We start from the raw sequence: 26,962 nt of genomic DNA, 5'->3' as shown, positions 1-26,962 counted from the left end.
CAATTGTTTTAACTCCTCCTCTGCATTTTAAGTATATGTTGTCATCTTTTACATATTTTTATTCATAATTGTTTTCCAATTATGTTATTTTCCAACTAAAAAATTCTCTTTAACATTTCTTGTAAGTTCAGTTTAGTAGCAATTAAATCTTCCAAAGTTTGTCTCTCCTTCAGTTGTGATAACCTTGCAGGGTAGAGAATTATTGGTTCTATAATTATTTTTTCCATCCCAGCCCTTTGTTTATATATGGCCTGTAAAGTTTCTACTAACAAAGCAGCTGATAGTGTTATGGGGTTTCCCTTGTATGTTACTAGTTGCTTCCCTTCTGCTACTTTAAAGTTTTTTCTTTATCTTTAATGTTACTTTTTTTTTTTAATTTTAAGTCACTTCTACACCCAATATGGGGCTCCAACTCAAATCCCAAGATCAAGGGTAACATGCTCCATTGACAGAGCCAACCAGGCACCCCTTTAATATTTTAAAGTTTATTATGTGTCATGGTGTGGACCTGCTTGGGTTCATCTTGTTTGGAACTTTCTGTACTTCCTGTGCTCGGATGTCTGTTTGCTTCCTCCGGTAATGGAAGTTGTGAACTATTATGTTTTCCAAATAAGTTCTCTGCCTGTTTGTATCTTCTCCTTCTAAGACTCCTGTAATGATCATCTTTGCTTGATGTTTCCAAGATATTCTTTACCCTATCCTCATTTTTAAAATACCTTTTTTCTTTTTGCTGTTGAGCTTGGGTGCTTTACAATACCCTGATCACTTTCCCGGGTAAAGTGATCACTGATCCTTTTTTCTACATCCAATAATCTACTATTAATTCTCTCCAGTGTATTTTCATTTCATTTCTTGTATTCTTCAACTCTGATTGGTTCTTATTTATATTTTGTATCTCTTCAGTGAAGTTTTGAGTTCTGAAAGAACAGTCCACCGGGCATCTTTATGATGATTACTTGAAAATCTCTACCAGGCGCATTGCTTAGATTGTTTTCATATAGTTCTTTTTCTGAGTTTTTGTCTTACTCTTTTGTTTGGAACATCTTCCTGTCAGCTCATTTTACCTGATTTTCTGTGTTCGTTTCTAAGAATTAGGTGGAACAGCTACTTCTCCTAAATTTGAAGGACTGGGTCTGTATCTGGTCATCCCCTGCCTGTGGGTGACATTGGATAGCTGACTGGAGCTTTGTCTGGGGTGGACTAGGGCACTGCATGCTGGGGCTGCTCTGATTGGATGGCCAGAGTTAAAGTGGGTGTGAACTGGGCCAGGATGGCCCTGGGACTGCACATGGAGGGCACCCTGGCAGGGAAGCTAAAGTTAAAGTGGGTGAAAGTTGGGATGTTGTGGGATCCTCAGCATACAGGGTGTCCTGGCAGGGTGGATAAAAGTTAAAGGGGCTCTTCAAACAAAGGCACCCGGGTTGGATGGCTACCCCTGAAGTGTGTATGGGCTAGGGCAGTTCTTGAGCTCTCTGCACAGAGGGTGCCCTGCAGGGTAGCTGAAGCTGAGGAGTGTGCAAGCTGAGATGGCATGGAGCTCTTCATACAGAGGTCACCCTTGAGGAGTGACTGGAGCTGAGTTGGGGCTTGGGCTGGGTGTCCTGGGGTGTTTCACACACAGAGGGTATCCCAGCAGGGCTGCTAGAGCTAAAGTGGGGTGTGAATTTGGGGGGCCCCAGGTATTCCATAAATGAAGTGCTCTGGCAAGACAGCTGTAGCTGAAGTGGGCACAGGTTTGGATGGTCCTGGGCTCTCCACACCGAGGGCATCCTGGCAGGACAACTGAAGCTGAAATAAGTGTAAGTTGGGATGTCCTGAGGTCCTCAGCATAGGGGGTGTCCTGGCAGGGTGATGAGGCAAGGGTCTGGGTATATATCGGCAAGCCAGCATGTCCTGGTGCACTCTGTGCAGGGGGTACCCTGGTGGGGTGGCTGGAACCGAGATGGGGTACAGGCTGGACGTCTTGTGTTGCACCACAGAAGGGGTGCCCTGGTGGAAAGGGTTCTGGGGCCTTCCACACAGGAGGCACTTTGATAGGGTTGCTGGATCCAAAGTAGGCATGAGACAGGAGGTCCTGGAGGACTCTGTTTTAGGACTATACTAGCAAGCCTTCTAGCACTAAAGTGGGTGTCTGCTTGGAGTGCTCTAGGGTACTTTGCACCTCTGTCACCTTGGCAAGATCGTTGGAGCTATAGTCAACACTGACCTAGCGTGTCCCAATGTGTGCAGCACTTTGGCCACCATGGTGCGATGGCTGGGCTTGGTGTGGGCTAGGGCCCAGGGCTCGCTGACGTGGCAGGCCGGCTACAGCTCCTAGATCCTGCTCCCACTCACACTGTCAAGGTGGAGGAACTAGGTAAATCCTAGCATTCACCAGTCTCTCTGATGCAGATCTTTCTAGCAGCTCCCTCACTTCGGGCAGAGTTCCAGGGCTGGTTCTTTTATGTTCTAATTGCCCGTTTAAACCATAGGTTTTTGCTGTTTTGTTTTGTTTTCCTGTAGCCCAGGGCATCTGGGGCTGGTGTGAGTCAGTGATGCTGATGCTCAGTGATGAGACAGTCCCACTATATCATCTGGACGCTGTTCCCATCTGTACTATCCGGGTGAATGAGGAGCATAAACAAGAGCGCTCACCAGCTCTTCCATCCCAGAGAAAGTTTGAGCAGCTCCTGAATCATTTGGCTGGTTTCTTGATGTTCTAGTTGCTCCTTTAAAGGCTGCCCTGTGATTGTGTGTGTGTGTGTGTGTGTGTGTGTGTGTGTGTGTGAGAGAGAGAGAGAGACAGACAGACAGACAGACAGAGAGAGACAGAGACAGAGACAGAGACAGAGAGACAGAGAGATCAAGGGCAGAAGAATCCACACAAGATCTCTCAACTTCCCACTGCAGTTTGCACCTTCAGGAGTGAGGATTCCCATCCTTATAGTGTCTCTGTCTCTCTTGGTGTTCTCTGTGTGGTTTTTCTCTCTCTGTCTTTCATTCAGAAGCTGTTCAGTTAGCCCTCATCTACTTCAGGAAGATTTGCTCTCTAAAAAGGTGTAGATTTGGTCATGGAGATGAATTCAGGGTCTTCCTGTCTCCATCTTGGACCAGAACCTATCATTTTTAAAGTTGTGTTTCTACCTTTTTTTTTTCTTTTCTAAGAAAAAGAGCTTTCAAAAACTAGAGACTTCTTTTTCTTCTGTCCAAGGTCTGCCTCCAAGAAGACTTCGGGAACAAATTCTGCAGTAATATTTTGAAGTCAAAATTACCTTTTCCAGGGACAGCCATAGTTCTCGAGGGATGTCCTTCTAATCCCAGAACAATTTTTGGTTAAAATTAAATATTTCAGACTCAAAAGAAGTCCTTCTACTCCACAGAATTTAATATTCTCTTCGAGTTGTACACAGGGTTCCAGATACACTGAGTACTAACATTCTTTGAGCACATCCCATGTTTGAATTATGCTGGGCTTTTGCCCTCATTCTTTAGAATGCCTTTTCCTCAAGAAGCCAGTGACATTATCTTGTCATAGTAAAGTAAATGCATAAGGGGTAGAGGAAACCCATGACCACCAAATATGGTGCATGGAGTTAGAGATGACATTACACGTTTGCTCTGCAAATAGAATTTTTATGAACCCAGTTGTTGAAATGCTAAGTCAAAAATCAGGAGAGTTAATTGGGTTGCCAATACTAATGAAAAAATAGTCCCCTTTGTGGGTAAGGCTAGACATGGTTTTAAAAATAATAGTTGAAAAAAAAAAAAAGCATAGTACAGTGAACAAAGAAAGTATCCACCATGTATCAGAAAACAAGTCTTTGAAAAAGCTTTCAGTAATAGTTAAGTCTGAATCCGATACAAATTAAATATGAGTAGCAGCTCTTCAAAGTAATTCTTTCATTTCATTTTAAATTAATTGTTACAAGTCAAAGAAATTAAAAATTTTAAAGAACTTTGGACCACTTAATCTATCAGGATATCAGGATATGATTTGCATTATGGGTTTACTTACCAGATCAGCCTAAAATAATGAGAGAGGGGAATAATATGTAAGCAATCTGATTGAAAGTTTTACTTTATTTCCTGAGACAAAGATCCAATTTTCCTGTCTTTAATTTCATCTCCAGGCTATTTGTTTTCTCCTTTGGAGTCAAGCAAGAATACTTATTTTTCAACTTCCCTCTATGCACCAGGATGTCAAATTCTCAAGAAATATTATATCATGTTTTGTCATTTTATAATTTATTTGTTTTTCCCAAAGCTAGCTAAAGTTATTTCAAATAGCTCAGTACACACTAGGGTTTTAGAATTTTGGCTAAATTGCTCTTGCTTCACATAGCCTGAATTTTTCTACACTTACTATTTTTTCTTCTTATACATTATTTTTTCTCTGCTTTTTCATTTATTAGTGCCCACTGAATTGTAACTAAACCTAGGATGTAGCCTTCAGTGTTCGCACAGCTGACAAAATACATCCATTTAGCTAAATTTTATCTTTCTAGAGTTGATACATTAGGGTGGGGGAATCTCCAGGTACATTGTTTATTATTTACTATTTATCAATTCCAAATTGTATGTTGCAGTTGAAGCCTTTACAGTAGCTGCATAAGTAAAACAGCCTAGACATTTTGGCTACAAACATTACCCTGTTTTGTTTCCCGAATGAATAATATTTAAGCATTGACATAGTGTGTTGCTGAGGATTAAGTCCAGAAGATAGGCCTTGGACAGGTTGTTCACTAGAGACCATCTCTTTCCATATAACAGTGAGACAACCAGACATGGTCAACTACTCAGGTTTCAGGTAGTGTTCCTAAAGGCCACAAGCTGGGGCAGCCACTATCAAGAGCTGGAAAATAGAAATGCTTCCAGTCTCTTGATGCTGTCCTCTGGTGGAAACCAGCTGTCAAGGTAGCCTGAGAAACCTTCAGTGCAAGGGGGCAGCCTCCTACCATACAGAGCACTGCGTGGGAAGAGCAATAAAAACATAGGATAACAAATGGGCAAATGACTGACATAACTGGAAAATACTGATCAAGAAACAGAAGTGCTTCTATTGATACAGAAATTGTCTGAGTGCTTTGTATGTATGTATTACCTAAGAGGTAATTTGTTGTTTTGTTTTGTTTGAATTTAAGGTGGGATGATTACTAGTGAATATGATCTTCTCAAGCGCCGTGTTATTAGGCAATTTCTTCTGAAGCAGGAAACAGAAGGGCAGAAGGACACTTCAAGAATGGGTGTCAATATACACATGAGACATACCCTCTTTTAAACTATGCACTGTTCTTACAAATCAGTTGTAGCTTGCCCTGCTCACGTGTTTGAATGGTGGACTTCAAGAATTTGCCTACGCGAAAATGATGCCACCTTGTCTGCCTACAAGGCATATAGTGTGAATGTGGCTCATTCTGATCATGGAGGGGCATGAGGAGACCAGGATTTAATCCAAGTGTCTGAACTGAGTACATACAGTTAACCACTTTTCTACTGCATGACAGTGTGTATCTACAAAAGTGCTCTTGTTCATGTGTACTGCAGGCAATGGGATCCCTTAGACCATGTGTTTGACATGGATTCTGAAAGACTGAATAAGAATTACTCTGTAACCAGAGGCAAATGGAAGCTGTGGAGTTTGATTTTTACATATTTTTTTAGTTTTCTGAGGCCAGAGTTGTCTCGAATGACAAAACCTCTTTGCTCTGGCTCATTTGGAAAACCAATATTTTATTTTATTAAAAAAAATTAATGTCTATTTATTTTTGAGAAAGAGAAAGACAGCATGAGCAGGGGAGGAGCAGAAAGAGAGGGAGACACATAATCTGAACCAGGCTCCAGGCTCTGAGCTGTCAGCACAGAGCCCAATGTGGAGCTCAAACCATGAACTGTGAGAGCATGACCTGAGCTGAAGTCAGATGCTTAACTGACTGAGCCACTCAAGAGCCTCCCCCTAACCCCCCCCCCAAAAAAACCTGTTGTTTTAAAGGGTTGTAGTGTGTGTGTGTGTACACGCATGCATGCACACTTGAGATAGATGATTTTTATGGCAACCAACAGAACAATATTTCCGAGACATTGAAAGGGCAAATTTAAAAAGGGAAATGTGATATTGACTGAAAGCATATGGTTCCTGGTTTTTACAGATCTGTTTACAGATCTAGGGAAGGGACAACAGCCCCAGTTAAGCCCAATGCTTGGCCCTGAGTATAACCTTTCTTTGCCTCCCTGCTTATTCATTTTCTTTCCTTTTCACTCCCCTCCCCATTAAGCTATAAAACTCTTGGGGATAGCCACTTTCCTACAGCCACAACTCTTTTCTTCGATCATACAGGATGGCAGTCTGAGCTAACCTCACGAAAGTGAAACACTGATGGCAGCCTCAAGAGCAGATCCCCCAGACCACCCTCCCTCCACTGCCCCACGCATCACCACCGCCATTTTCAGGCATGGTGCCCCATACAGCTCCCTGGGCCCCTCATGGCCACCTCCAGTTCTGCAGCCTAGAAACCCCACCCCATTCTAGCACTGAGGACCCTCTGCTTCAGTCTTGTCCCTTTCTCTGACATGGAGGTTAAATCTTACTTTAGACGGAGGAATATTTTCATGACCCATCATTATTTTTTTAAGTTCCTGACTGGGCCCAATAACAAGAAGTAGAGAGAAGGATTATTAAGAGAAAGCTTAGTAAAGCTTCTTTCCATTTTTCCTTTATGAGAAACAGGAAAAAAGAAAAACCTCTTGGAAAACCTGTATGTGAATCTGTATTCAGAAAAAAAGAAAAGAGGGAGGTTAGAGAGATGACCAAGGACACAGCCTATGGTCATTAAATAGGGTGGAAACAGTTGTTCAAAGTGAACCTCCACCTGATTACCGTACCCTTCTGAGTCTCTGCTCTCCATTTCCCTCCATTTCATCCCCTTTGCTTCTGGGACACTTGTCAGAAGCTTTGAAAGTCATGGGCCCTCACCCTGCCCATTTTAATATCTCTCTCATGAATGTAGCAGCTTAAGGACAAGGTCTAAGTCCCATTTATTTCTCTCCCTTAAGATGGTGCTGCTCAAAATTTGGTCTAAACCCCAGCATTAGCATCATTTCGGTGCTTGTTAGAAATTCAGAATCTCAGGGTGCCTGGGTGGCTCATTTAAGCGTCCGACGTCAGCTCAGGTTATAATCTCAAGGTTCATGATCCCTGCATCGGGCTCCGTGCTGACAGCTTGGAGTCTGGAGCCTGCTTTGGATTCTCTGTGGGTGTGTGTGTCTCTCTCTGCCCTTCCCCTGCCTGTGCCCTCTCTGTCTCTGTCTCTCTGGCTGAAAAATGAATAAACATTAAAAATAATCTTAAAAAGTAAATGCAGAATCTCACACCCTACCATGGCCCTCCCAAACCAGAATATCTAGGCATAGAGTGTAGGAATCTGTTAAACCAAAGCTTCCAAGTGATTCCGGTGCCTGCTAAAGTCTGAAAAGCATAACGCTCTGATGTAGACCCCACTCTCTTGTTCACAATAGGTGTTTAATAAACTCCTTGATTTGAATGTAGTTGATGTATTGCACTATGGAGCCAAACCACAGCTCTCTGAGAGCAGAGACCCTATCTTTTTCACTGCTATGTCCCCAGCTCCTCACATGATGTCTGACGATGCATTTGTTAGCTTAAAGGAGAATTGGATAGTATTTTGTTTTGGTTTTGGTTTCTCTCCCACTTTAACCTTTCTAATTAAAGGTTACAAAACAGCAAAGAAAATTACAGTGAGGACTGTTTAGAGAGTAATTTTGAGATAATACATCAGTGCTGTGTGGGGTCAGGGGATTGGGGAAATAGAGAATAGGAATTAAAGAATACTTACCATGATTAAAATAAAATGCTTAAAAAATACATCAGTTCCATGTGGATAATTAATGGCATCAATTTGCCAGTAATAATACCTTCTATTCATATGGCAATCCGGTTTTCAAAACTCTGGACATTTTTCTCACTGATCGTTATAAAAATCTGATACAGTATGTTCTCTTAGGAAGAAGCAGAGATTAAAAAAAAAAACTGAGAGAATAGTTCTGGTCCTCTGAAGTAAGTACAAAAACTAGAACCCAGGACTTGGAATTTCTATTTTCATGGGATGGTTTGCATTCCATTTGCATCATACAGTATCTGAGTGTTTCTGGTAACTTCCCTCACTAAGTCTCCATGTTAGTTTCTTCATCTATAAAATAGGGAGAATGATAGTATCTACGTTATACTGTCATAGAAATTAAATTACATAAAAATAAATGTAAAGCACTTAGTATGTTGCCTTGCACAAAATAAGGGTTTAATAAATGAAGCTATTGTTGTATTATCATTTTTATAGTTTTTTTTAATATTACAATATTATATTTGTTATTACACTACACTGACTCCCACCAGATTGACCACTGCTCCTTAGGTAGGTTAGCAAGGGCCAGGATCTTCTCTATCTCTGAAGGGGTTCTTTGTTAACTTGAGGGGACATTTATGGCATTCAGTCAGATTCTCATGGCTGGAGTGTTTCTGAGTGTTGCCCTTCCGAGGGTCTCTGCTCATGCTAATTCTTGTAGTCATGAAACCTCATACCCACCAGGAAGGTTGGGTGTAGGTTGTGGGCGTAGTAGTTCCTTCTCTGTCTCAATTTCAGGCTGCCTGGTGATTTGAAACACACGCCTTCCTTGCATCAGCTGTTAAGATGCTATGGTTAATTTCTTTTAAAAATGAGGTAAATCACAGCTATTACCCAAATATAAAATAGACACGTGTCAAAAATTTTATTTATCTCAGCAACTAATGATGGAACAAGTAAGATATTGTCATGGGTTTAACAGAATATTCAGGGGACACACATGGAGGCACTCAGGAATGCTGAAGCAAATTTACCAATAGTTGCAAAATAGGTTAATAACCACGGACCAATGATCATTTGTAATCCAGACACAGTTGACTTGCATTTCTATTTCCTATCAGCAAGACTTCATTTATATTATTACCTGTTTTCTACCATCTGCAGAGCTGTAAAAAAGATCAAAGACCATGAAAAACAGATGACCTGGAAAGATGGACTAGACACAGCCCCCAGTAATCTTCTTTGCCCACTTCAGAGTCTTTGACAATTTTTCTCTGACAATGATCCCAAAAGAGTGGGCTAGTGATAGAGGAACGAATAGAGGGTATAAGTAGACCCAGTTTTCTTGTTTCCCTGCCTGAAAAGGATGTTTCAGGGTTAGTCTTCAAAGGGGCTACATGGACCTTTCTCCTTTTCCTATCTTTATCTCCTGTTAATACCCACTTCCCTTTTCCTGCAGCTCCTACTCCAAAAGTCGTAGCTCCTCCTCTTTAGAAGTTTCACTTTCCCCACAGGCAGAAGTCCTCCCCCCCACCCCAACACACACACACACACACACACACACACACACACACACACACACACTCCTGGTCTATCTTAATGTCTTGCAAAACTCAGTGCTCAGGATCTGGCTGAATATGTATGGAGATTGCCTTTTACTCAGACACTGGGGCTATAAAGAGGAAGGAGAAGGTTCTGGTATCTGAGTGAGGGCAGAGCAGATGCTAGATTATTAGTTCAGCTTCCCCTTCAGCAGCTCTGATTACTTAACATTAAGAAGGAAGCCATCTCATAAAAGACCATGAATTACCCCAAAGAGAACAGACCCTTGTCTAATTTGAGGAAAGGATATTTCTGTTACCATGACTTTGGCCTTGGCTGTTGTAGAAGAATAAAGCCAGGCACTCGTGAGCAGAGGATCCACTGAAGGGGGCTCTCTGTTGTCCAGCAGGAGACGCTTGGTGCACTTAGTTGTTGTTTTTCTTTCTTGCATAAAAGAAGAGCTTTGTCCAATAGTTACTACCTCACATAAAGTTTTTAGAAAGGGAATTTTTAATTCTGAAAAATAAAAACAAGATACGTTGTAAGAGAGGCATGATGGAAACAGGCCCAAAATTGGATTTAGACTAACAACACAGAATCTAATGTATGCTCCAAGGTAGTTCCAGGACCCTACTGATCAAGACAACTGCTTCTCCAGTTCTTCAAATAAATGCTCAGTATCGGATCTCATCAACAAACAGATTTCCTGCAGAGAGGTAAATGAAACAGATTCTTCAGAACTTCTAGTTCTGCTCATTCCCACAACGATGACACCATATGTATGAAGATTTGGGGCATTTTTGGTTTCCCCAGGAGATATACTATTTTTTATTTTTAAAAGATCATCAAATATTTACTGTATGCATTTCTTTTTTTAAAAATTTTTTTTTCAACGTTTATTTATTTTTGGGACAGAGAGAGACAGAGCATGAACGGGGGAGGGGCAGAGAGAGAGGGAGACACAGAATCAGAAACAGGCTCCAGGCTCTGAGCCATCAGCCCAGAGCCCCACGCGGGCTCGAACTCACGGACCGCGAGATCGCGACCTGGCTGAAGTCGCACGCTTAACCGACTGCGCCACCCAGGCGCCCCTACTGTATGCATTTCTTATGAAGTCTTGTGTTTAGTAAAATGTTCTCTCCCCTGTGGAAGAAGTCAGCATGTTAGAGAAATGCAGGCATGGGGAGCCTTGGACTGTAGATCTATATTGGCCAATAGATAGGTTGTTTCAGTCAACTCTGTCCGCATCTTGAGTCTCCACTTTGTCATCTACAAAATGAAGGAGTTGGATGACAGCCTTCTAAACCAACTCTTTCACCATGTTGAGGTGCTAAGTTACTCTTTGAGGTTGGGAAAAAAGGAAAATGTGTGCCCTCCAGGCTGGACTGATGGCTGGCCACACAGATGGCTTTTGCAGGCTGTGGAGGGGACAACACTTGCCTCCCCATACCATGGACCCTGCCAGGATATAAAAGGCCAAGCTAAACTCTGCTAGCAGTGTGTCCTAAAAGGAGTGTGGTGGGGCATAGACATTGCATATGGTGGTGATTTTTCTCCTGTGATTTTAAAATTTTTGCTTATATTTCTGAATTAACTTCTTAGCCATTTTTGCCACTTTCAGCCTATCATTTGTTCATTTATTTGGTCAGTAATTAAAAATTGTTTAAGGGGCACCTGGGTGGCTCATTTAAACATCTGACTTCAGCTCAGGGCATGATCTCGTGGTTCATGGGTCAAGCCCCGCTTTGGGCTCTGTGCTGACAGCCTGGAGCCTGCTTCAGATTCTGTCTCCCTCTCTCTCTACCCCTCCCCCACTCCTGCTCTCTCTCTTTAATTTATTTATTTAAATAATTTAATTTAAATAATTATTGTTTATTTAAAATAAACTTTAAAAAATAAAAAAATAAATAAAAACATAAAAATTGTTTGAGAATCTTGTAAGTACCAGACATTATATTAAATGCAGGAGATGTAATGCTGAATAAAGCAATTGAGGTCCCTGCCCTCATAGAACCCATACGCTAGGGGGAGGATGTAGCAAGTATAAAGGTCATAGTGAGTGAAGTACAGGGTACATGTGGGCCCGCAGAAGGGCCACCTAGTTCACAGGAGTGTGTGTGCTGAGAATGGATGGAAGAAGATGATACCATTTGACACAGGGGCAATAAATGTGAGTTAGACAGGAGCACATGTGATAGCTATAGGTGGATTTCTTACAAAATTAATGAAGCTTAAGTTTAGTTGCATATCAGTAAATGAGATATTTTTTAAAAAGAGGGAAAAAATCGGAGTTAAAGAATTGTTAATTTTCATGATGTAAAATCCCACAGTGGTCGATGTCAGGGTGCAAACAAGTTAAAGTCAGCAATACCCAAGAGCCCTTAATATTTAACAACAGTGCTTTTGAGCCAGTAGTACGAGCTCCAAACAATGCCTTTTAGTAAGATTTGGGACTCTTACTTGGACAAGCTCCTTCAAAGTGTCTTAGTAGGCATTCCCCCAGTTATAGGGTCTGGGACAAAAATTTATATAAAAGTAGTTTATTCCAGAAGTGCAAGAAACAGGTACAGAGAGGTACAGAAAAGAGCTCGGAAAGGGAAGGAAGCCAATAAAATCTGTATTCCTACTTCAATTGGTAAATAGAACTTAATCCTGCCTGAAAACTCTGGGGATCATTGTGACAGCAGCCTGAGGAAGAAGGGAGCTGGGATTTCAGTACACCAACCCCTGTCAGTTCCTGGCTGAGATCTGCTATTTCCCTGTTACATTCGATCTCCCCTGATAGGCAGAGTGTCCTTGCGTTGCTTTGGAGACGATTTTAAAGCAAATTGCTGTAGATATTGGCAGTTGGAAGTCAGCTCACCAAGTGCAGAAGGGGTATGCTATGGGCAGAGCGCCAACATCATCTGCTCCATATTGCTTTGTACTTAATCTGTATTTGTAATTTGCATTACTTAAATTGGGCCCTCAAATTTTTATTAGTTTTAGGCCTTAAAAAACTCAGAACCACCCATCGCAACAGCTCTTCTTTGTTGAAGAAGGCAGAATATATGGGAAATTCAAAGAAATTAATAAGTCTATGTAAGAACTGGGAGAAAGGAAGATAGTTAGAGGCAAAATGAAAACGGTAGGCCACGCCCTAGGAAGGGTGTTATGTTAAATACAGCTCTTCTAGGTTTGGCTGAGATTTGCTGGCCCCTGCAGAACTCAGCTGGGCTCTCAGCTTGCCATTTCTGGGACAGGCTGACAGAGCAGCCCCATTCCAGGATAGCTCTTTCCAGGATGAAGAGCAAGAGTATCAGAGGACTGAGGGAATCTCACAATGCCTCTGTTGGCTGTGGCTCACCAGTGGCTCATTGTCACATCTCCTCGTGTTCCGTTAGCTAAGATAACTCATTTGGCCCAGTCCAAAGCTGATAAGGCAGGAAAATACAATCCACCTACAGGGAAAGAGCTGATGACCCAGTGAGAGGTAGTAATACAATCTACTATAGAATTTTCACCAAAATGTTAGTGATTATCTGGAGACAGTGATATTTCTGGTAATTTTTATTATTTCAGCTTTTTCTATTATTAGAATCTTTAATAGGAAGATAATAATTTTACCAAAAGCAGCAAACCTATGTCTTTTTTTAATAATTTATATATATACAAACAGAAACCAATTTGATAATTTATTGTTGTTTTATATATATAAAAAACAATATATATTGTTGACAATAAATTGTCAAATTGGTTTCCATACAACACCCAGTGCTCATCCCAAAAGGTGCCCTCCTTGATACCCATCACCCACCTTCCCCCCCCTCCACTCCCTATCAACCCTCAGATTGTTCTCTGTTTTTAAGAGTCTCTTATGGTTTGGCTTCCTCCCTCTATAGCTTTTTTTTTCCTTCCCCACACAATGAAATACTACGTGGCAAAGAGAAAGAATGAAATATGGCCTTTTGTAGCAACATGGATGGAACTGGAGAGTGTTATGCTAAGTGAAATAAATCATACAGAGAAAGACAGATAGCATGTGTTTTCACTCTTATGTGGATCCTGAGAAACTTAACATAAACCTGTGTTTTTAAATAACAAAATAGATGAAATATTGGGAGCATTTATTTGAGGATACTTTTTTAAAGTCTCCTTTTGAAACTCCTTTAGTAAATGAGTTATGTACATCTAAAAATTTAGTTCCTCAACTTTCTAAAACCACCTATCAGCCTTTATAGCATATGTAAATCATTGCGTTTTATTATGTTCCTATTGGTTTCCTTACCATTACTCTCTCATTTTAAACTTTGTATCTTTTTTTTTCTTTTATAGTGTTTATTTATTTATTTTTGAGGGAGAGAGAAGAAGAGCACAAGCTGGGGAGGGGCAAAGAGGGAGGGAAACACAGAATCCCAAGCAGGCCCCAGGCTCTAAGGTGTCAGTACAGAGCACAACAAGGCCTCGAACCCATGAACCATGAGATCATGACCTGAGCTGAAGTCAGATGCTTAACCCACTGAGCCGTCGAGGTGCCCCCATGGGTATCTTTGCAAACCACTTGCAAATTCTTTGGGTGTTAGATGGGAAGTAAGGAAACAGATTATTTAAAACATAAAAAGGAAAGGTGTGGGGAGTCATCCCAGTAATTCTCAGCCCCAGTTCCACATACACATCACCTGGAGAGATATTTTTTTAATTCCTAAGATGAAGTCCCTAGAGGTTATGATTCAATCGTTCTGCATTGGAGTAATTAAAAACAAAAACAAAAACTCTATAAGCATTGAGAAAACTTGAATACATGAATGATTAAATTAGTGAGAAAGTAACAGAAAGGCATCCCTATGTGATGAGCAGTAGTAGGCTGGGAAATTCCCTTACAAATTAGAAGTTGGCTGAGAAGCTATAGAGCTGTAGGGCTCCTGGAGGTTGAAGAGAATAAGGGAAATAGATGCTCCTGGAGGCATACAAGCTTCCAGAATTAAGAATGGGACTGCTGTTAAGATCTGTTCACTGGGTGAGGAAGAACAAATCCTATGCTCTTTGACACCCCACTCTTCCCATATAAAGCTCAAATCATACCCTAGGAGAGAATTGCTTTTTTGCATCACAGAAACATATTTTAAGGACTGTTTTTCAGAACATCGTGACTAGCCAAAGTCCATTCTCTACAACAGCAGGTTGAACTCCTAGGAAATTACTTGCATACCCAAAACAGGGAAGAAGGGGTAATGATTGAGAAAGTTGATGGGTTTGTTTACAGCTCTCCAATCATAAATTATTCCATGCAGAATTCATTCATCTATGTGTAAAATATGAAAAACGTTTCATCATCTTTTGCTTCATAATATGAAACAGAAGCAGAAAATAACATAAACCTTCTCTGTATATGTTTATGGAGGAGATAAAATAGAAAAATATATGGTGGTGGTTTTTTTTTTTTTTTTGGCTTTGGTTTTACCTAATAACAGATTTTTTGATAACTGTGATCTAATACTGGTAAGGCTTTCTTAATTGCCATTTGTAGAGTAACCATGGTGACAAGCATATTGCTTCTGATTCCATTAACCTTGTTGAGATTAACCATAAATCCCAAAGGATCTTTTGCAGTGACTCAGAAATAAATCATCTTTTCACATGTATGTTATTTGGTGACAGCCACGTTCTTTAAATGTGTTTCTAACCAACAAAGAAATAAGACAGCCTCTAATGAGGCGATTAAAAATCCATCTCCCAAATAAAAAACTTTACAAAATACAGCAAATGACCAAAAAAGTAAACACATGGAAATTACACGTAAAGGAGGATTTATTCAACAAATGTGTGTCATATTCCAGCAGACATACAAGAGGAAGACCACTTTATCCCAGTTAGAAATGTACCTATGTATGACCTCGACCTCTGGAATGGAGACAAAATTTGATATACTTTAATTAAAAAGATTTGCAATTATTTAGAATATAGAAATCAGAAAGGATGAGTTGGAGCTGCATTTGGGAAGAGGGACACCTGGTTGCCTAACCTAGGACTAATAATGTATTGTATTTGTAGAGTTGTTTACAACTTTGAAAGGATGACCCCACCCCACCTAAAACCACATTTGTCCTGCAGCAGCCACAGAGAATGAGTACAAAATGTGTTAGGCTCATTTTATAGATGAAGATATTGAGACTAAAGAATGCAGAATGATTTCCCCAGACTCAGTTAGTATTAGAGCTTTCTTTTAAATTGGTTGAACAAATTGGTAGGATTCTGAGTTGGGAGACATCGAAGTTGGATTAACATCCTAACATTCTTCTGACCTTAATTCATATTATGTCTTGATGAAATAAGTGCAAGTCAGGCATTTTACAGAATCTAAGATACACAATTTTTGTATGTTAACATCTTTGAAATTGGAATATGTCTTATAATCAGTGGCTTCTTACAGTCACTGTGCAACAGTAGCAAAGATGAATTTCATTGCCTGAACATGTGCTAACTTAGTCATAGCTGCTTTTATTGTCATTACCTCAAGTGAGTAGCAGAAAGGGCTATAAATTTAATGTGAATGCTCATGTTGGAGTAATGACCATCATTTCATTTTTTCTTGAAAAGCAACAAGCTACAGGACTTAAGAAGGAAAGTTAACAACAAACAGTTGGGTTCATTGACTTTAGTATTGAGATAGTTATAGAATGATTATTATGTACTGAGGAAAGCAACTGAAGATCTGAAAATTGCTAAAATCCTCAGAATACATAAAAGAAATTTCAGAGCAATAAGAAGCTGATGTGAATGAGAAATGTGTCTAGCAAGACTATTGTGAAAGCATTGTGTCATAGTGTCACTGCTACTTACTTTTGTTCTTGGCCATCCATCAAATCTTCATTGTATAATTCATAGCACCTTGGATTCTATGATACGTGGTAATTCATAAATCAATCCACATGATTCTGATCCCCTCTAGCTGGTGACTGGACTTTGCCTAAAGCTATTCTGTTGGTGGTAGACATCATCAGTAAGTCCACAGTAGTCAAACCAAAGCCACACGTTGGGTATTTGCACCCCTGATTCCAATGATAAGATTAACCAGTTCTGATGGCAAATAAATCTTCTGTTCATCAGAGTACAAATACCCCAGACCATAATTTTAATTGGTTAAAAAAAGAAAATGGTTTCTATCAGCTATTGAAGGTTTTTAGATAAAGGTTTTAAATAATTTCCTAGTAACGAAAAAAAAAATAACATTATTCCCTTGACAATTTAGGACATTGGGGAGGTTACATTAAAATATTAGTAAAAAAGGGAAGGGGAATGGTTTTGATACAATTATGGCTATAAATAGGTTTTTACAAATAGGGAATGGTAAATGTTGTGTATGCATAAATGTATAGCTTGTCACAGTAGCCTAAGACCCCATGGGTTATTAAATCAGCAGAGATGAGACACTCATACATGTTGAATGATACAAGTACACATTCCATCAACATGGCTTCAGAGTACAAATCAGCCAAGTTGTTTCTTCTTCACCTTCACAAAGGTATACCCTGGTTAAATTTATGCAAACAGCGTTGCAGAGGATGTTTGCCTAGGTTAGGAGTGCTAAATTTCTTCAAGTGAGCATTTGTCACCTGTAAACTCAGAAAGCCATATCCTTTATATCCTAGCCTCAACCCCGTCCTTACCAAAAGACACTCTCCTGTGACTCCCCTATCACTAACCTCATTCTGGTTATTTGATCTCTAGCTATGTGCCAGGATAACTTTCTCTATTTGGTTCCTAACTGTATGCCAGGATAACCGTGTCTGTTCATATAAGGGCTCTCTCCCTTGAGCCTTTCCAGGCATAGCCAAGGCCAAGCCTTGACCAATAAGACCTATATGAGTGGAGGGATAACTTAAAAAATACCTGAGGAAATCCAATTAGATTTGAGTTCCTTTGAAAGAACCTTTGGAATTTTTTTTGTAAAACTATGTTAGCCCTTGAAATTTCGTGTGTGTTCATATATAGCCTGCATTTTTACTCCTTAATTCACTATGAATTTATCATTTTTCATAGACCACAAACGTAAGTTGAGGTGAGAGAAAATTAGAGTTTTGAATGCTTGCTTTTATTTTCCCAGTTTATAGATGCATGCTGAATCTCCTGTTGCTAGCAGGGAATTGATTATTAACTTAGGTATCACTATAAGAAAGGTCATGTCTCCAGATTTTTCTGATAAAATATACTTAACTTCTGAGACGTTCACATGGGACACAGCCATTTTAATCTCACTTGAAAACTTGTACTTGGTTCAGGGGAATGCTCTGAAATAAAACAGTATCTGCCTTGTAGCTCTAATCATTATTCTCATAAGGGAGAAATAGTGATCACATCTCACTGGAAGACGACCTGCTAGAGTTTACTATTTGCTTTTACTTTCTTTACAAGTTGAGAACAGACTGTCCCATTTCCTATTTAATAATCCTGCAAGACTTGACAGTTGCTAAGCAGAAACATTTCTAAGCTTTTCTTTTTGACATTTTACTTTTAAACTTCTTTTAAACTTTCATCGTTTGTTTTTCAGTGTTTTAGTATCTCTTTCCTGACCACCCACTGAGTGCTAGGTCTTTTCCACATATCTTAGATTGTTGTTCTCAAATAAAAACATGACCAGCAGAAAGGGAGGAGTAAAGAACGTGGCTTCCTTTCATCTTTTTCTCTAAAATGACAACAAGCACACAAGAATTTCACGTCTCAAAATAAGTAGCATGGTTACATGTTTAAGAGCATAGGCTTGAAAGCTATACTAACCTGGTTTTGATTTCCTCATCTGACACTTGACTAGCTGGCTGTTCTTGGGATAATCTCAGTGGTAAAATGGGGAGGATAATAATATCCCTCTGATTCTGAGGATTAAATTCATGTCACCTATCTGACCTATTTAGGACTATACCTGCAAATATGAACTATCACAGTTCTATCTCAATTTCAAAATCAGAAGTTGGCTGTGTTCATCATGATCCATACTAGAAACTTATTCAGAATTCTGGATATCCTGCTTATAACTTAAACTACCAGCCCATTATATTGTAATTTTTATATTAACCTGGAATTTTTCTCTGTAAAATGTAAAGCATGAGTATATTAGTTGTTAGGATCCACTTTTAAAAATTAACATTATCGGGGCACCTGATTGACTCAGTAGACTGAGCATCTGACTTCAGTTCAGGTCACCATCTCACAGCTCCTGAGTTTGAGCCCTGTGTCTGTCTCTGTGCTGACCACTCAGAGCCTGGAGCCTGCTTCGGATTCTGTGTCCCCATCTCTCTCTGCCCCTCCCACACTCACACTCTGTCTCTCTCTCTCTCTTAAAAATAAATAAACATTAAAAAAAAAATTTAAGATTTAGAAATTAACATTATCCCCATATTTCCTAGGCCCTAATTGTCCTAGCTCTTTACATTGTTATAATAAGGGAAAATGACTATTTTCGTGTGATGGACTGACTCAACCATCTTGGGTTTCCTGGAACTGAGGAGTTTCTAGGAACATGAGATTTTTACTGCAAAAACTGAGAACATGGTGAGCAAACCAGGATGGTTGGCTGCTCAGAGTATAAAGATATTACATAAGGTAGAGGTAGAAGGGAGAAATAGTAGTAATGTTAATATCACCAAATAAAACAGAATTACTATTTTAAGTTTATGTATTTTGAGAGAGAGAAAGCACACATGAGCAGGTGAGGGGCAGAGAGAGAAAATCCCAAGCAGGCTCCATACTGTCAGTACAGAGCCTGACATGGGGCTCAAACCCACAAACCACAAGATCAAGACCTGAGCCGAAATCAAGAGTCAGACACTTAAGTGACTAAGACACCCAGGCACCCCCAAAACAGAATTCTTAATACAACACCATTGTTCCCTGGATTTTTGCTTCAGTCAGTCTCTAAGTATCTGAAGGGTGAAATTGCACTGAACCAATTTATTCTAAATGTCAGGCATTTGGGCTTCATATTTTGCTATTATCCTCATCTGTAGGACATATTCCTTCTCTTTCATTTTATGTTGTTCTCTCCTCTGATCATTTTTTTTTTTTTGCCTGTTCTTTTTCTTTTAGGTCAACTCAAATTAAAACATACTCTTGGGATAATGCCCAGGTTATCCTGGTTGGGAACAAATGTGACATGGAAGATGAGCGGGTCATCTCAACGGAGAGAGGCCAACATTTAGGAGAACAGCTTGGTAAGTGATAAATTCACACACACACACACACACACACACACACACACACACACACACCAGAGGTTGGTAATTATTTGTAACACTGCACAGAGTAACCGCTAATTGCTAGGGTGGGTGTAATGAAAAGAAGTCAACTTTGAATGGAAACCAACATATCCTTGGTAAGTAAGAAGTGGATCTCCTCCCACTTTCTCTGGCACTGTTAGAATCCAAGCATAATAACAAAAGCAAAATAGCCAGAATGTTGATCTAGTACAAGGTATTCAAATTCTTTTTCATGAGAAACACAGTTTAAGCCTTGCCTGCTATTTTTTTGTTGCTATTTTTTTCCTCCATATGCAACATTTTGTGTTGAGTGAGCACTTTATTATAATGTGTGATTATTGTCAGGTTTCTACTTGAGGAGTTCAGCAGCACAAATAGGTCATATTATCGATAGTGGTTCTGGGGACATCGCTGACAACTTGTTGCTGTTAAAAATGTCTTTGAGATTCCATCTCCTCATCTCTCAAGAATGAGTATCATGACCCAGGCCTACTTTACCAAGTTTTTGTAGATAAAACCAAGGTAAAAAATAGACACTAGCTTTAGAAGTCGCAAAGCCATTTTAAACACAAAACAGTGTGTCTTGAGAGAAAAATACTTGAGTGAGTAGGGTAGAGTTTTGGTGCACAGCAGGGACTTGTGACTGATTTTTCAGCTCAAGGCATTTTATACTGAGCACCTGTTATATGCCCTGCCCTATGCCAAATAGCACAGGGAATACAAAAATGTATGATTCACAGTCCCTGGGCTCAAGTTGCTTTCAGTCAAGTGGGAAAACTGGAGATACGCATAGAAAAGCAGAAACAGCAAGACAATAAAAACAGGATAATTAACTAGGAGGTGTACACCAAAGGGAAAGCAACAGGGGGAAGGAGGCAGATCAGGAGAGGGGTGCCAGGGGGTATGGGAGCAAAGTGGGACAGCAGGCAGGTAAAACTCAAAGCAGACAGGACACCTGTAGAGAAAGTGTGTGGAATTGAGCAGAACAGCTACAAAGAAATTATTGATGAGAGGACATAGAGATCATATGGGTTCAATGCCAAGATAAGGCCTGAATGGATCCTAAAGGAGGACAGAATATGAAAACCACAAAGGGGAGAGGAAACGTTATGAATAAAGGGCACAATGGAGCAAAGACATTTAGAGGAGAATGAGTAAAAAAGTTAGAACCTAGCATAATATTATGGAAGTGGAGAGTGGATTTGGGACACAATTCAAGCCCTAGAGCAGAAGAGCTGGAATTTTTTTTTATTATTCCTCTCCCTCTTCCTTTCCCTTTCCCTCTCCCTCTTCCTCCTTACACAACAGAAAACTTGGAGGTATTCTTAGTAGACTCTGGCTCTCCAGCCTTTTTGGCCAGTACCTACAGTAAAAAACATGTTTAATCTAGCAACCCAGTGCATATGTATGTACAGAGAAAGAATGAAACAGAAGTTTCACAAAGTATATTTACCCTCAGTAGATGAGATTCATTCTGATATTTTTGTATCCTCTTCTGTTTCTCCTTTTATCTTTTAATAGTGGTCTCAACCCACTATTGATTTTAGGACCTAGTGATGGGCCTCAACCTACAATTTGAAAAGCACTGCTATGAAGGGGTGCTTTGGGAGTATTCAGCCAATACTGGGCGGCACAGATTAGAAAAGCAGAGAGCCTCTCATTGGGTCACTTTATCATGTGGTAATCTCATAAAAGAACTATGAGCAATCCAGTCTGAGAGCTTGAATACTTCTTCATGAGATCAGTGCTCTCATCAGTGTCCCTAACGGCCATTACCCAATGGCCACAAGAATCCTTCTATCAATGTTTGTGGAGCTGCCCAGGAGAAAGTCACATAGCTGACGTCTTGTCTCTCTGTGGTTGCCCTTGAACCTTTATCATTTCATTCAGAGGGGCTCTCCCATTCTATCACTTTAACAGTGTTTTTTTTTTTTTTTCTTAAGTCTGAAAACTTGGCACTCTCTCCTTAATCCCCTCAGCACTTCAAGAAATTAGGGGTGGAGAATAGGAGGTCTCCAAGAGAGAAGGGAAACCTAGGAGAGGCTTAGCAGGGTGGTTTCTTGAAACCCTCTCTTCTCACCCTTTATTTTCTTCACTTGTCAGGCATATGCCACATTGAAGGCAGGGGAACTGCTCCACAGATAGAAAGTGGTTCTATATATTAACCTGAAAATTGTTTGGTTCAAACAAAAATATATTGAAGCCAAGTACTGTTTAATGTTAGGAGTACAAAAGAGCCTGGTAACTGCATAAATTCTTTACTACTCTAATAAAGTAGTAATTTTACTGGGTAATTTACTTGGGTGTTCCAAAGTAAATTACTTGGGTGTAATTTACTTGGGTGTTCCAAAGAGCAGGTTATGGAAGGAAGCATTAGAATGATGGGAATGCAGGGTGCCTGGGTGGCTCAGCCCTTGAAGCATCTGATTCTGGATTCTGGCTTAGGTCATAGTCTCACAGTTTCTGAGATCAAGCCCCACATAGGGCTCTGCACTGACAGTGTGGAGTCTGCTTGGGTTTCTCTCTCTCCCTATCTCTCTGCCTCTTCCCCACTCGTGTGCATTTTCTCCCTCTCTCTCTCAAACTGAATAAACATTAAAACAAAAAAAAATAATGATGGGTATGCATCAAGAGGGTGACCTTTATTAGAACGCCTATGACTGGCATCAACATAACCCCTTTCATATAATACAGAGATGTAGGAAAGTTCCTGAAATTGTGAGGCAGAAATGTTTTACACTCCTGTGCAAATGGTTTCTAATTGACTTTTTTTTTTTTTTTTGCTATTTAATATAACCCATCAGTTGTCATAGCAACCAACACTTGAGCATTCTTAGAGAGTCATTTACCTCCTTTAATGTGGCTTGTTCTGATGACTGCACACACTTCGACAAATGATCATGTGAGATCATTTGTATGGAAATAAAACCACTCTCACAATCTAAATTATTTTAAAGGTTTTTGCTTTATTTTTAAAAAGTACTAGTAAATCTCCAGGATACTCTCACATAGACACAGAGATCGGGCACTTCTTTTTACTTGTCATTTCCACATTTGGGTGGATGGTTGGAAATAACTCTTCCATCAGTCTGGTTACAATTAATTCTTCATTGTGGACGGCTAAACCCACATAACATTTGCTAACCCTGATGAGGGTACTTGAAGGAACTCAGTTGTAGCTAAGGTATTTAAAATCCGTGTATGGCTGCTGCTCTTGTTAATGCAGTTTAGTTCACCAGACCTCTACTAAGTGTTTACAGTGTGTCAGCTGTTAGGAATACCATACCCTACCTTCCAGGAGTAAACATAGTAGTACCTGAGATAAAGTATACAGACAGCATTTTTCTGGCTTTCTCTTTCCTGACTGTTCCACTTGGCCCTGTTGGGTATGCCCTCGTTGCAGAACTTGGCCTTCTTTGCTTCCATCCCATGTTGCCTTCCATTCTCCTCCCTCCCGAGTCATACTTTCTGTTTTCTTGGAAGACCCCTCCTCTTTCTGCTACTTGCACGTTGGCTTTCCTTCTTGGGCTCACCATTCTTCATTATCTCCATGTTCCCTTAGATGTTCCTATCCACTTCCATGGTTAGACATACAGACCATGAAAACCAAATCTTTTTTTTTTTTTTTAATTTTAATTCCCAGTAGAGTTAACACACAGGGTTTTATTAGGTTTAGGTATACAATGTAGTGATTTAACACTTCCATACCTTACCCAGGTTCATCACAAGTACATTCCTTAACCCCATCATCTGTATCATTGTTCCCTGCCTGCCTTCTAGTAACCATCAGTTTGTTCTCTATAGTAAGAATGGGTTTCTTGGTTTGTCTTTTTTCTCTTCACTTTTTTGTTTCATTTCTTAAATTCCAGCTATGAGTGAAATCACGTGGTATTTCTTGTTCTCTGACTTACTTCACTTAGCATAATACACTCTAGCTCCATCCATGTCATTGCCAATGGCAAGATTTCGTTCTTTTTCATGGCTGAATAACATTCCTGTGTGTGTGTGTGTGTGTGTGTGTGTGTGTGTGTGTGTGTCCCATCTTCTTTATCCATTCATCAATTGATAGACATTTGGGATGCTTTAAAAAATTGGCTATTGTAAATGCTGCTATAAACATAAGAGGGAATACAAGCCTTTGATTTAGTGTTTTTGTATTTTTTAGGTAAACACCAGTAGTGCAATTACTAGAAAAAAGTTGCATTTCTAACTTTTGAGGAACCACCATACTTCTTCCACAGTGGCTATATCAGCTTGCATTCCCACCAACAGTGACAATGAAATCTGGTTCTAGCCCTGACCGCTCCCTTGAGCTGTAGATTCCTCTATCTACCCCCATAGCTGTGCTTCTTATTTAGGGTGGTCCTTTAATCATCTGCAGCTAAATTGTCTGAGCTTCTTTTTCAAGTGCACATTGTCAACCCTCTCAAGCCTATTGCATTAGAGTTTCTAAAGTGGAAGCCCAGAATCTAAATTTTTAAGAAGCACCCTCTGAATTTCACACCACAGAATCACATTTTAGAATGAGGGCTTAGATAGTGGCAAGTTTTCGGAGAGAGTAGAGAATTGCTCCTAGAGCTTTACAATATCTTATAGCTGATAGTATTCTTCTAATGCATGTTTTTAACATTTACTACAGATGCATGTAACTATAACAATATATAGGAATGTTTTAGATTTGTATTTAGTTTAAATAACATTTATAATATGCCAATAATCTAAATAAATGTACAATATAACTTAAAATTTGAAGGTAAAACTTAAGTTCGAAAAAATAGAAATAATTTTTTTCTAAAATGGAAGTCACTTAACTAGAACTAAGAACAAATAAATTTATAGAGGGGAAGGGATTTGTATTGCTTTGAAATTATAGACGAAAGAATATTTGAACTATTTTTATAAGCTCTGGCAGGGCAGAAAGTACAGAAATTCTGAAGTTTGCCAAAAATGTAGTCAAAGAAACAAAGACTGAAGATAATTTAAAATTGAGAGAAGTGATTATTTTTTATAAATAATTTGTAAGGATCCAGTTTTGAAATGTTTCTAATTTGGATTAATATTTATTCCTAAAGCAAATAATAGATACTTATTCCCTATTACTCTGCATTCAAGTAGTTGTCATGATATTATGTGCATGCATTCCTAAATTCCAGACCTTCCCCTGTATATTTTCCCTTGTCTAGTATAGACACCCCATGAGGATTTCTGACAACTATAAAATATGTTAACACTTGGCCACTTTTCCAATCTGAAATAATTTTCCTACCATTTTACCAGTGTAATGACTTACTCTGTTTTGGTTATTCATCTCACAAATATTTATTAAACACTGACAGTGACATCAGGGAGTCATAAAATATGTATCTTTTCTGTTAGGAAGCTGAACATGTGTTCTGTATATCAGAAATATAATTAATATCTTGAATACATAAATTAAACAGCTGGAAAACATCAAAACAAGTGTAATTTGAAGGGTGGAGGAGGGACATGGAATTGTATGAGTCGATAGTTGCTTCTGTTTTAGGAATATGAAGACCGACAAAACTCATTCTGTCTATACTATGAAGCACACTGATTCCATAAAGACTAGCTTAACTGATCCCTTCAAGGGAATAATCTGTTGAGGCAGAAAGAGGTAAATTAAAGACAAAGAGAAAAGGATACTCTTTCACATCATAAAGACTATACTGTTTCTTGTTGTAGTACAGACAGTATATATAATTACTTCTTAAAAGATCTAGATAAATCAAGGCAGCCAGATTCGCTATGTCTGAAAGTGTTTGGACTCTCTGTGGATATTTCTATCCTATCAAGGGTAAAAATTTGGGCACATTGACCATACTACCTCACATGCCTTGATATTACTGGTGGAGACAAGTTAACTGAGATGAATGGAACATCATTGTAACTCACCCAGGAAAGTCTGCCTTTTTGGGTTTTAGTGATTATTCTTCAGATTCCTGCTGAACCTGGGTTCCCTAACTTGAGAATTCTTATTCCGGGTTTATGTAATCTGCTCTGCTCCTATGAATCTTTTAGCACAAACCACCCTTGTCTTTGGCTGCCAACCCAGAGAAGAGAAAGCAAGGCAATGATTATAATGTGAAATTATGTTATCCTGGGAAACCATGAACTTTTGGATCCATGTGGTCTGACCCTAAGCAGCCAGATTCTCTTCATATGTTTTTCATTGGACATAATTATAATAATAGCATTATACCTTCCCTGACCTCTAAACTCACTCCTGAGTCATTGTATCCTTAGTACAACTTTGAGGTACAGAGTACGTCTTAACTGAATTCAGTTTTCTGTTTTACAGTCCAGGTGGAAATTAGTTCCTATATAACTAGTAAGTTTATTTAAACTCTGTTCTTGGATGCCACAGTCTTCCAGTGATCTACAGACTTCTAGTGGAAGATGCCAGAAAATGACTACATCATTAATTAAGGATAAATTCTCTTAAATGCAATCTTATCCAAATACATAACTTCTCTTTTCAACAAATGCCAGTCTTTTGGAGTCTCCTCCAAAATTAGTTTATTAGTTAATTAAAACTAGAAAACTCTTTAACCATTCTGTGCTTTCTTTTTCTTAGTACCTTTAGAATTTCTTAGTACCTTTAGAACACCAATTTAGAGCATCTGTAATCAAGACCACTTAAGGAAGTTCTCTTCTAAATAATGAAAAATCAAAGAATTGTAGAGTGTGCTATTATCTTGATGGTTTTATGCCCTGAGCCGTATCAGACTGCTCTGAGATTGGGAATAACAGATGAATTAACTCAGAAGTCACAGGTGGGCCTCAGAACACTGATAGGATCTCTTTCTTCCTCAGCCATTCAAGTCACATAAAAGCAAAGCAGGGAGAGGGAAATAAATCTAGAAGGAAGATTGGATCCATAGTAAGGATTCTGAAAAAAAATCCCAGTACTCGAGCCATATTCAGGCCAATTAGTTAGAATCTCTAAAATGGGACCCAAAGTATTTTTAAATTATTTTTGTTGAAGTATAATTGACATATAACATCATATTGGTTTCAGGAGTAAAATATAATTTTATATATATATATATATATATATATATATATATATATATAGCAAAATGATCACAATAATTTGAGGTAACCTCTGTTACCATACTTAGAAATTTTTTTCTTGTGATGAGAACTTGTAAGATCTACTCTCAAAACAAGTTTTAAATAAAAAATACAGTATCATTAACTAAAGTCACCATGCTATACATTATATTTCTGTGAGTGATTTATTGTATTACTGGAGATTTTTATATTTTGTCCCCCTGCACCCATTTTGTCCACCCCTGACTCTGAGCCTTTGGTAGCCATCAATCTATTCTCTGT

At 39.2% G+C, this 26,962-nt stretch overlaps 1 protein-coding gene across 2 annotated transcripts in view; it reads left to right on the top strand.

The window, feature by feature from the left end:
• Nucleotides 1-26,962, top strand: part of RAB3C (RAB3C, member RAS oncogene family) — a 303,174-nt gene that overhangs the window by 233,234 nt on the left and 42,978 nt on the right. For both annotated transcript variants that reach the window (XM_040452683.1, XM_040452677.1), the window contains exon 4: nt 19,437-19,561. In XM_040452683.1, the coding sequence (XP_040308617.1) occupies nt 19,437-19,561 (125 nt within the window). The remainder of the gene's footprint in view (nt 1-19,436; nt 19,562-26,962) is intronic.

Source organism: Herpailurus yagouaroundi, unplaced genomic scaffold (assembly GCF_014898765.1).
Source record: "Herpailurus yagouaroundi ecotype Mexico unplaced genomic scaffold, PumYag 29, whole genome shotgun sequence".
NCBI lineage: Eukaryota > Metazoa > Chordata > Mammalia > Carnivora > Felidae > Herpailurus > Herpailurus yagouaroundi.
The sequence above is the reverse complement of the archived record's forward strand: the minus strand, read 5'-3'. Positions and strand labels throughout refer to the sequence as shown.